Source organism: Apaloderma vittatum, unplaced genomic scaffold (genome assembly GCF_000703405.1).
Source record: "Apaloderma vittatum isolate BGI_N311 unplaced genomic scaffold, ASM70340v1 scaffold19875, whole genome shotgun sequence".
Taxonomy (NCBI): domain Eukaryota; kingdom Metazoa; phylum Chordata; class Aves; order Trogoniformes; family Trogonidae; genus Apaloderma; species Apaloderma vittatum.
Genome location: NW_009716853.1, coordinates 515 through 12,654, shown reverse-complemented (window position 1 = coordinate 12,654; position 12,140 = coordinate 515). Strand labels below are relative to the sequence as shown.

The following is a 12,140-nucleotide window of genomic DNA, read 5'->3' as shown; positions in this document are numbered from 1 at the left end:
AGTCCTGCTGGGGACCACCTAGAAGCAGCGTGAGTCAGAGAGGCTACTCTGCGTGCACGTCAGCATACAGCTGCCCTGGATTTCAATTCTGGACCATTGCAGAGGAGTCATCAGAGAACAGAGTGGGGGCAAGGTCTGCTAGACTGTCAGGGCTTCCAAGAGAAGCCAGTTTTTCCTTTTGAGATGTGGCTTTGTGGAATAAACACAGCATTATCTGTAAGGCTTAATTTTTTCACTGTGGTTTTAACTTCACGTGGATATGACAAATGCTGAGGAACCTCAGCTTGGTCCTGATCCAAATACTGACTCGAGGCCCTGTCCAGCATACCTGGACAAAGCAACATCAAATCAGAAGAGAACATATCCATTTCAGACTGGCAGGTCAGCCCAAGGGTTATGAGGGACTCTGGACATTATCTTGTTGGGAAGTTTGGTGAGTGTGAATAGAAAGCAGTCCTGTTTCTGCTACAGACCAAGATGTTCCATTTGCTGAATGAGAGCATGAGCAGGCTTGATCTTTCATTTCATGTGCAGCACAACTACGTGCATATATGTGTATCTCTACCACACCTCCACCCCCACAAAAGATGTACATACACATTCAGGAACACGGAGACCTTCCGGGTGAGTCATGGTGTTCCTGATGTCTCTATTGCAGGCAGCTGCATCATCTAATTCCTTTCATCAAGTACCATTGTAAAAGTTTACCATTTTCTTGTTGTAGCTCTGTTCCCTCGGGAGGCAGCCTTAGAGTCTCCCTGCTCTGATAGTTACAATTCCCCCTCTAGATTCCAGCATCAAATAATTCACAGTCAGTTTACATTCTTTGTTTGTAAGCCAAAGTTTCTCTTTAAGCCTAAATAGTTCCTGTCCCTCTCTGGTACTTTCCCTCTTGTGTTTGCAGTCTGATTTCTCAAAGGAAACAAAGATGGCTCAGTCACACTGTCTGGCTGGCAGTCTCAGCCTTCCTCAAGTCATTTGTAACTTTTTGGCCAATTTCAACCAGTGCTGGCAAGTGCGCAGTGGCTGGAAACACAGGCAGCCCTTCGAACTTGGGTGATAGTTGTTGACTGGGTACCAAACAGAGACTTGGCATAACACTGTCATTCAGGTCAAGGCAGTGATAATTCAGCCCTTCTCCACAATCAGAGACAACCAACAGCTGGCCAGTTGTGCATTAATTTCTACTAGCCCAGTATAGCAGACCTGGGAGAAAGCTTGAGAGTTATCTCTGGCAAGAGAGGACAGAGCTTGCTGTAGAATACCGGATGAAAGGATTGAGCAGTTTAAAGTCTTAATCTATAGGAAACAAATTTGTGGAACACTTAGTTGTAGAGGACAGATGTGATTTAAATATGTGCAAGGATACTGATGTATTCTAGGAAAGAGAGAAACAGATGATCAGGAAAACCTAGATCAGTGCATTTTCTCCCTGTGGCAGATGACCAGCACAACACATTCACATCACTCAACTCACTTCAGCCCTCAGCACAGGACATAAGTGATACATAGGTCTCCTGCTGGCCCCTCTACACAGGGGCACATGTCACCCAGTGAGACAGAGAGGATAATTGAGATGATTGGTCCTTTACATATCTGCTAGCCAGGACCATGGGCCATGGGACTCATAAACTGTCAGACTTGTGGATGCAAATCAACCTTTAGGCACTTGATCAAAGGCACCCTTTCAACTTATCGCCTTGGTTTGCCTCCATTTTAAGCTACAGGCCCGCAGTCCACAGCACTGAGGTCTTGCCATTACTGCTATGTCAGCATTTTCAGAGCAAATGCACCCCTGTGGCCATTGTTAAGAGGTGCTGCTGATCCATTGCTGAGATGGACTCAGAAAGCGCTAGGAAGGCTTTCTGTTTTGCCCAGTTGTCTGGCCTGAAGCTCTCTGGGACCCAGATCTGACTGCATATCTGACGTGTGTTTCTGTAACTGATGTGACACCTGTCTTATATAGTACTGGAGTACATTTTTTTAAACAAATAGTATATTGAGAGAAAGCACAAGCATGAAACTCCAAAGGCATTTGCTTTCATGTTTCAGTGTACATTCGTTTACTTGGACAGATTAAGCAGATAGGAGGGAGAAAGACAGAAATCAGTTTGCCTACCGAAGATGCCCTTCTGAAGGTGACCTATCAGCTGTGGAGTTTTCTGGTGCTGTCATCATCCTTATTGCTGAGCATGCCCTCACAACAGATCTTTACCAATTGAAGTGAGAGAACACTTAACATCCTAATAGTTTGACTGATGTAGTGCTTATGTTATACATAATGATGGAGACTCATGAAAGAGCTTGCTATGAAGAAGTTCTTCCCATTAGCTGCAAAGTTTATCCTTCTGAAAATTTCTTATTGGAGTTTACCAGGCTTAAGTAAAGGGTACACTCCAGGTGTTCAGTGCTGGATGATTCAACTTGTTATCTAAACGTGACATTATCCCCGCTGCAAGAAACAAGAACTGCAAAATCTGATATCCCTGTAAGGGGACAAATAGTCTTTTCCTAGTTTGGAGAAGTGAGGTACAGAGGGAGTGATTGGTCTCAGATTTATCAGGGTGCCTGGGGCAGTCTGGAGACTGAAGCCAAGAAGCAGAAATTGCACAGGGTTCTTCTTCCTCGCACTGCCCACTTCAGCTGACTTGCAGCTTCTTTGTGTTCCTGGAGCGGTAAGCTGCCACAATAAGGTACCCGGTGTATCTTTCCCTCTGTCTTACCTCAATATGGGTTAGTCACTGTAGGTTTACCTACAACAGCAGCCAACAGGGTTGTGCTAAGTAATATGTCAGTGAGGGCTCTACAAGTGCCAATTAGCAAAATTAACAGATTGCCAAAAATTCTCTGGCTTTCTGTTCAGGAACGAGTGTAAATTCATGCTGTATATTAATAACATAAACAAAATACAACGTAACATTTGAGTAAAGACTTCATACTTAACCCAGAGGAAGAATATGCTGCACAGGTGGCGCTCTGAGTAAGTAAAAGCTCCTGGTGCATAGAAGGCAGATGCAAAAATGCCATCTTATACACCAGAAAAGCATGATACCTCTGAGCACAATCCTCTGCCCTTGCTCAGAATCTGGAAGTGGTGTCATTCAGGTGTGTACCCCACACCCAGTTGTCCCTGCCTACTGGTAACTGCCATCCAGCAGTACATCATTCTTTGGGAGGACAATCGTTGGTGGCACCTGAGTTCTACCAGGTGGAGAAACTGCTTTGACATGAGGACCAAGGTAGGGGTCAAGCACGGGACAGGGTGGCCCACCCCTGGCAGAGTTCACCTCCAGACACAGTCACATGCCTGCAGTGCATCTGTGGCTACGGTAACACAAAAAAGTGTGAGTTCCTGGCATTTGTAAAGGAGGCTGGCACCATCAAAGGAAGGCTGGATACTTGTTCTGCCAGAAACAAAGGGCACAGGGGAGAAGCACAGGGCTGAAGTGAAGTTGTTGTGACCAAATTCGTGGCCAGCATGTGAAATCTAAAAGCAGTGATTGTATCTGTACATTTTCAGATGATGCTGTTTTGTGCATTGCCCTTTAGCAGACAACAGTAAAGAGAGAGAGAGCAGTAGAGAGCTTTGATTTTGGTTTAATTAATTTTGTCAGTCCCCTTTCACAAGATACTCTGAGGACAGTTGTATGAGTTGTTGTGACCAAATTCGTGGCCAGCATGTGAAATCTAAAAGCAGTGATTGTATCTGTACATTTTCAGATGATGCTGTTTTGTGCATTGCCCTTTAGCAGACAACAGTAAAGAGAGAGAGAGCAGTAGAGAGCTTTGATTTTGGTTTAATTAATTTTGTCAGTCCCCTTTCACAAGATACTCTGAGGACAGTTGTATGAATGTAGCCGCTGTTATGGCTGTATAGCAGGAGGGGTGAAATACCTCAGGATTTCAACCCATGCCTGAGCTGGCCAGATCTGAGATTTCTGTATCAAAAGGCTGGAATGCTGAGCTGTGTGGGAAGGAGGGTTTTCTTCTCCTTGTAGCCAGTTCAACAGAAACACTAGCCATCATCCCTCAAGAGTGTCCAGTCCAGGCAAGCAAGGAGTTGTCTGAGCTTTTCAGGCAAAAGCCATCTCTCATATCTCCCAATATAGAAACTTTTCTCTTACTTTTTCACCATCACTTCACAAGGTAGAAAAAGAGCAGCATAGTGTATTTACATATGCTGTGTCAACATACTAAGAATAGTTATTGGCATGGTTTACTTTCTCACATTTCAATACAAGTGTCAGAAGGAGTCACAGTAGGAGGCAAAATTACCCTGGCTCCCTCAACTTGCATCCAATGGAGTGTGTATGGTATATAGTAAGTTACCTCCAATTCCTTTTAGGTTAGGATTTTAAACAAGAAGATCGATTTTAGTGATATTCAATCCCGGTGTGGTTCCAGAGATAACATCAAACATTCTGCAGGGGGAGGAAATGTAAGTAGTATGCACATCTTGTGAACAGGCATTTCCACTGTGGTGACCCACCTTGCACAGCCAGACCCCTCTGTCTGCCTTCCTCTGAGCACTACTCTCCTCCTTGCTACTCTTTCACACGGGAGTCTGGTCTGGTAGTCATGTGAGCCCTGCATATGCAGTGATGGCCTCCTGATCCTTCTCCACAGAGCTCAACACGTTTGCCAGAATTTGGATAGGAAAAAGAAATGAGAAAAGAAAGGTTATCTCCAACCACCTGGGGGTGTTGACAGTAGAAGTTCACTGTGAGCCAGAATGGTCCAGTGCCTTTTCTGGGAGCAGCCCAGGAAAGTAATTTCTAGAAAGAGACTCCAGCTCACAGCAAGACTCCAGACTCACAGTTGGGCGTTTTCCAGTGCATCAGTCCCTCCTCTGCAAACCTTTCAGTTATGTGCATTCATCACAGAATAAGAAGAAAAATAAAATATAAGGACAGAGAAATTCCTCAGAAAGAGGATGTGATCAGCAAGTGTGCTGAGTGCTAATGCTAATTCCACAGCGTTATTCCAGTATAAGAAACAGGTTTCTCAAGGTTTACCAGACACCCATTAGTTCTAACAATCACACTGGAATAGCTTAAGGTGATTACGACCCCCCATGGAAACGATCTCCTCTCAGATAGAAGAGCTGCTGACCGTGTTGATGTGTCTGATCCAAACAGATTCAGTACAGCTGCCAGTGCTGGCGATGTAAGCAAGCCAGTGGCACTGCAGTCGTCCTGCAGCTCCTGCTTGGCCTGGAGGGGCTGCGGCTTCTTAAGACCTGTGAAGCAGTCACTGTTGATAGCAGGCCGCATCTGGGAGCTGTCTGGGAGTGCAGCAAGGCAGCAGTGTAGCTCTGTGGCTGTTGCCCAGCTGGGCTCAGCGCAGTCATGGCAACATGGCCCAGGGCACAGAGCAGCAGGAGGAGGGAGGGTGCCCGTGCTGCTGCCTGGCTGAGCAAAGCGGTGACACCACTCTCTCTGGTGAGCACCACCAGGCCGGCTGGCTAAACGCCAACCAGCTCAGGTACAGCTGCAGGAGTCTCATTTGAGATTCATCAAGCTCTCCATAGTGGATTGACATGAAATGCATAGCATATTTAGATGCAGAAAAACATGAAACAGATGGTAGAGAAAAAAACAGTAACTGAAATATTCTTAGTTGCCAGGATGCACATTCAAGAGCAGAAGCAAATGGGATGGGTCCTGCTGCATGCAGAGCTTGGGAGCATCCTCCCTGAAAGGAGGCTCAGAAACATTTTAGAAAGAACCTACAAGCTGATTTGCTTTGTCCTTCTCTTTGTTTTGCTAATAGTAAAGCTTAACCTGGCTCTGTCATTTCTCTAGGTGGGAAGGAAGCTTGCTATATTAATCCAGGTCTTGCCTTCTTTGTGGCATGGTCTGTTTTCTACTAACCATCTCTCCTTTTCCAGTGGTTTGTAAAGACTTGGGCTCTTTCTCTGCAGGGCTTGGCTTTTTATTTATTTCATTCTTTTCATCCTGGTAATTCATGTGCATATGCTTTCAACAGGTACAAATCGTAACCAAGAAGATCGACTTAAGTCACGTGACTTCCAAGTGTGGCTCACTCAAGAATATCCACCATAAGCCAGGTATAAAGAAATAGTGGAGAAGGATGCTGTTGTGGCATGTCAGTTTGATAAGATACTGAAATGCACAGTGAGGTCAGCAAAGCATGTGCTTAAATCCCATGAGAATAAGTAGAGTTGCAGCACATGCTTACAGTCTGAATATGTGTTGAAGATTTTATATTTTGCTGAACATGCAGCGTGATATTCTGTGCTTCTCTAAAACCATTAGATCTCAACTAAAAGAGAAGTAACATGAGTGCATCTATATACACCAGGTCAGACTTTCTCCTGAGCCATTACAACCTCTTAACCTGTATTTCCTTCTGTGTAGGAGGTGGCCGTGTGAAAATTGAGAGCGTGAAACTGGATTTCAAAGAAAAAGCTCAGGCTAAAGTTGGTTCACTGGAAAATGCCCATCATGTACCTGGCGGTGGTAACGTCAAGGTAAGCAGACAGCCATCAGAGAACAGGCTGCTACCACTGTGCCCCATGCCCAGTGAAATTACTAGAGCTGTGAATTCAGTGGTGGCTCTGAGCTGAGTAGGAAGCATGTTTGTTCTTCTTCAAGCACACTCACATGCCTTTTGTTCCCTCTGAAATTTGGAATGAATGATCTCGAATCCGCATCTAAGCTGAGAATGAATCTTAAAGTGAAACGTCCTGTGGTTTGTGCACTGGCTTTCCCCCTAAAGATAAACCTGGTTTGGGACCATTATACAGCATAGGTATGATCTAATAACTTTGTAGTATGGGTATCCCAGTGGATCAGGACTGCTTTGTGAAACAGAAGAGAAACATCTTGAAAGTAAAATCATTCCCACAAATGTTTGAAAATACAGATTTTTGAAACAAATCACAATGCCCATAAAATGTCTATTAAATTTATACAGCTAGCAATGATACTCATCGTTAAAGTATCTATCACAAACAAAATAGAATGGAAGATAGTAAGCCAGTATATAGTAAACAACATGAAAAAAATACTCAGTTTCAGTTATTCTAAGGAGTGAAGAAGTTTAAATCCTTGTAAGAGTTCTTAACAATAAACAAAATGAGACCCAAGTGGTGATCTACAACAAGGTAATTTGGTGAATATATAATGTGTTGAAATGTTTGCTTTCCTGGAGCAGATTGACAGCCAGAAGCTAAACTTCAGAGAGCACGCTAAAGCCCGTGTCGATCATGGGGCTGAGATCATCACACAGTCACCAGGCAGGTCCAGCGTGGCTTCACCACGCAGACTCAGCAACGTCTCATCCTCTGGAAGCATCAACCTGCTTGAATCGCCCCAGCTTGCTACCCTCGCTGAAGATGTCACGGCAGCCCTTGCTAAGCAGGGCTTATGAATTTGCTCATTTTGCGTTGTATGAAGTAATAATATTTAGGCATGAGCTCTTGGCAGGAATGGGCTCAGAGCAGATGTTACATTCATTCTTTACTATGTCTAAAACTAAGTCACATCCCAAGATTGTAGTTACCATACAGTTAAAAAAAAACCAGAAAAAAAAGTAATTCAATAGATGCAGAAATTGGCCTGATCTCCATTTACAACAGGAAGACACTGGCTTTACATGGGTATACAACTGCAGTATGTTACATTGGACAATTATTGTTGCTCTGCTCTGTCTTGCATGGAGTACCGTACTATGATAAAATGCATTTTTACCTTTCATGTGCCTGAAGGCCATCCACCTTTCTGAAGAGCCTTGTTAGTATCCCAAGTTGCTCATTTCACTGTTCTGTTGATAGATGGGGAAATAAAAAAAAGTTGCCCATTGTAAGTTATTATAGGTTAAATTGACAGTCTGCTTACCAGAAGGAAGGGCATATAGAGAAATTCAAGTTTAATTAAGAAAAAAATATGTGTTATTTTGTATAAATGAGTAGAACAAAAGTTGAATTAAGTTATTAACATTTTTTGGACCTGGTTAATTACGTCAGTGTATAGCTGAAAAGCCAATAAATTATTTAACTAATAACTAAAAATAGTAGTCGAAAACATTTGAACCATGCTTGGGGAAGTGATGTAAAGAAGCTGTTGAAAGCAAACACTTCCACCCCAACGGACTTGTGTCTGATTAGAAAGTTGGTTAAGCGGCTAGATTTGTGTACGCACCACCAGTTTCACATCCTTTCCATCTGTTTGATACAGTATTATAGATATATATATTTCTCTGTGGCCATTTGTGATACACCCTCCTCATATACTTGAATATTCTACTTCTTTATTCACAGTATCTGTGTCTCTTGCACCCTTTGGTGTTGCAATTTTAGGTATGTAAAAGTAGATGTTAGCAGGGTTTTTTTCCCTACTCATAAGACTACATTTAAAAAAGATGAAAATTTTAGCATGAAGTTGCTTTCTGTAACAACTAAAAGCCGTGACCCTGTTTTAGTGCCAGATGCAAGTCTCTTCTGTGATGCTAGAAAAAGGATTCCTTCCCTCTTCCCTTCCCTCCTTTCTTCACAAAGGTATGATTTTTGTGGGGTCCAGATATTTGTAAAAGGGTCTCCAAAGATGGCTGAGTTTGGATTCTGGATTTTTAAAAATTCCACGATAGTTTGATTCCGGCTTTTTTTCTTTCCCCTTTTTTTTTTTTTAATACTCCTGTAGTAACAGTGAATGTTAGATTTATTTATTTTTTCTTTTGCTAAAGTTGAAACACAGGAAAAAGTATTAAGATGTTGTTTTCACTCCTTTAGTGATGTCTTGTGTACACTCAGGCACTCAGATAACAGTGATAAAAATAACAGAGACGCCTGTAAATTATAGTATGTGAATAAATAAAATGAGCTCCCTAGACTGGGTTGCCATAGCAATTCATCAATAAATAGGGCATCTTAAAATCTGAGCAAAGTGGGATTATATTGACTATAAAAAGTATAAGGAAAAGTGTGCATAAAAGATAAAGGGCAGAGATACAGATAAACAACTGATCTAACGGAGTTACCTGTGAGAACTCTGAGCTATCTTACGGACTCTAAGAGAACACTGAAGGTAATATGGTAGTATTACATATCAGCAGATAATAATCTGCTGATACTATATATACAGTAGACATTATGAAATGACCAGTTTACATTCTTGCAGATTGTTTGATCTTTTCCTTTTGAAATCTCTAAACTTTGCACTGTCAGTTGAGCTATACTTGATACATGTATTAGGTTAACATTGTGTGTTGGAAGCTTTTGATCTGTTCTTGTTCCTTCTTAATTTGTGTGTGTGTGTGTGTTGGGGTTTGATCTGAAAAGACTTAGAGCAGATTTTTATGTCTGTGGAGAAGGAGTCTATTAATTAATAGCCCAGGATTCCCCATCATTAAATTCAGGAAGTAAATGCACAGTTACTAGACAGTAAATATTTAGTGGACCAAAGGGGGATTTTTGGCTAAGCTGTCACAGCAATACAAAGACAAAACAAAATGGTTAAATCTCTAAAAATTTTACTGAATATGAACTCTAATAGGCCTGCACACAACATTTCAGCTCTACAAAAAGCTTTTTCACACTATAAAGTACCTAATACCATTTGTAAGTCGGTTGTTTTATACACAGGGCAGTGAGTTTAGAACCACATTAAGTGCATCTGGAAGATCGTAGAATATCTCAAATTGGAAGGGACCCATAACGATCATCAAGTCCAACTCCCTGTTCCTCACAGGACTACCTAAAACTAAACCATATGACTAAAAGTGTCATCCAGGCGCTCTTTGAATTCTAACAGGCTTGGTGCTGCGGCCACTTTCCTGGAGAGCCTGTTCTGGTGACAGGCGACCCTCAGTGGAAAACCTTTTCCTGATGCCCAGTCTGAACTTGCCCTGATGCAGCTTCATTCCATTTCCTTGTGTCCTATTGCTGGTCACTAGAGAAAGATCAGCACCTCCCCCTCTGCTGCCCCCCTTGAGGAAGTTGTAGACTGCAATGAGGCCACCCCTCAGCCTTCTCTTCCCCAAGCTGATTTCTGCCTTGTGTTTGTCATACTATTGCTTAGAGTAAACCTAAGAAATTACATGGAAACAGTGTCAAGTGAGGTGCATCACAAGCCTCTTCCCATTTTTCCAGAAAAACAACAGACAGAAAGAAAAAACAACAATATTTATATCACATTGCTATACTGTCACTTAATATAAATTAGCCTTGCAGTGGGTTTGGTTTCTTTTTTCATGCCTTTTGCCAATGTGAAAGAGAGTCTATGGTACTACTGACCCTCAGCTTCTCTGAAGCTGAACACCAGCTAGTGAGAACAGCGTTAACCTGAGACTCAAGCTTTTTTATTCTGCTTTTAAAATTTACATACTCTAGAAAATGAAGCTTAGTTTAATCCACCTATGAGTCCAAAGTTAGAGTGGTGTAACACACCAAGTCATTTATTTCATGCATAAAAATGAGCTTACTTGTCTTGATTCAAGCAAAGACCTTTGTAATCGTAATCATCCTTCCATAGAAAGAATCCTAGAATGCTGTGGAGTTAAATGAAAAGAAATCAAGAGTTTTGTGCTGTTAAATAAATAATAATTAAAAAACAAGTTATGTTACATGACTCTAGATGTTCACTGAAAAAGCTCATAATAATCTTAACTTCTCAAGAAGAGTGTTGGTTTTAAAAACAACAGTTTTGTAAATATGCCCACTTAAGAAGATAGAACCAGCTTCCTGGAAACTGCATCTGTTGTGTTTCTTTTCCACAGGCATGTTGAGCCCGCAGGTATGTTGGGTGCCTGAGACCCAACTCTGTAACAAAGCAGAGATAATCTAGACAAAAGGAATGGTGAAACCTTGTTTGGGTAGCTAGGGTAGAGCCCCAAATTAATAATCCATCAAGTTGTAGAGTCAAAAAAAAGTGCTTCTGCCTCATCTGCAGAGTTCTGTTTCTATATAACTGCAAGGAGAATGAAATCAAAGTGGAGCAAACCTCTGTCCAGCAACAGTAAAGGAAAAACTAATACTGATGAGGGAAACTGTGTGCCCACAAGGGCTATGTATATTTTCACTGTACAGCAGTAAATGGTATTATCCATTCAACGCTCTGCTAAGGTACAGTAGTAGTCTCATCGTGACTGCTTACAAATCCAAGCTTGCCTATATATGCGACCCAAAGGGAGTCCAAAGGCAGCCTGTGTGGACTTAACACATGTGAGCAGAAGTTTTTTTCTGTGCTGGACCAAATACTCTTCCAAACCCAAGTACAAATGTCCCTTCAAAGGCAAATGCCTTGAAGTGCAGATCACGTTTGCTATGAAAATTGACAAAGGTAGATTTCTAGCCTAGATGTGTGTTGAGTTCACTCGCTAGTCAGATTGCTAAAGCAACTCCCTCTCCAACTCCAGCAATTCCCACTGCAGGAAGGTAAATGTGTAAAACTTGGAAAGGTCAAACGTATAAAAGCCACTTCAACTTTAGCAAAGAGAAAAAGCCAACAAATAAACATGCTGTATGCTGGGATGTCAAGGAATACAGTCTGCTGTTACAAACCTGTGTTTTTTCTGATAATTCTAGAGCCTGTTACCATAAAAGAGGCATTTCTTGAATGGCTGGTGGTAGGTAGTTCATGTTTTTCAATCCGATTTGCAATTGTATTTGTTGCTGTATAGTGATTGTTTTGCAAAATAAAATCGCTTGTCATCTAATTGCTTGTGTCAGTTTCCACTGTTCACGGTGCAGCTCCTCCCACGTTCAACCACTGTGCATCGCTGCCCTGCATGGAGAAGTGGCACGCGCCTGCCGGCGCTGCGTAGTCAGTCTTGCCAGGAGAGGTACGAGCAGATCAAGTCATGTTTCTCAGTTAATCCCCATTACTTGTTGCTGAGAGAATCAGTTTTTTATAGCTAGCGTCCTCTTCTGCAGCCCAGAAGGCCGAGAAGGCCAACCGCATCCTGGGATGTATCAAGAGAAGCGTGGTAGGCAGGTCAAGAGAGGTGATTCTCCCCCTTTACTCTGCTCTTGTGAGACCCCACCTCGAATACTGCATCCAGTTCTGGTGTCCCCACCATAACAGGGACGTGGATCTGTTGGAGCCTGTTCAGAGGAGGCCACAAGGATGATCCAGGGGCTGGAGCACCTCTCCTACGAGGACAGGCTGCGGGAGCTGAGA

General features: G+C 42.5%; 1 protein-coding gene across 1 annotated transcript in view; it reads left to right on the top strand.

Moving 5' to 3' along the window:
* MAP2 (microtubule-associated protein 2) overlaps positions 1 to 10,554 on the top strand; it is a 71,533-nt gene extending 60,979 nt beyond the window's left edge. Inside the window, exons 8-12 of the mRNA XM_009869695.1 lie at positions 4,346 to 4,438; positions 5,989 to 6,070; positions 6,381 to 6,493; positions 7,180 to 9,645; positions 10,004 to 10,554. Of these exons, the coding sequence (XP_009867997.1) occupies positions 4,346 to 4,438; positions 5,989 to 6,070; positions 6,381 to 6,493; positions 7,180 to 7,395 (504 nt within the window). The 3' untranslated portion in view covers positions 7,396 to 9,645; positions 10,004 to 10,554. The remainder of the gene's footprint in view (positions 1 to 4,345; positions 4,439 to 5,988; positions 6,071 to 6,380; positions 6,494 to 7,179; positions 9,646 to 10,003) is intronic.
* The last annotated feature ends 1,586 nt before the right edge of the window (positions 10,555 to 12,140 follow it).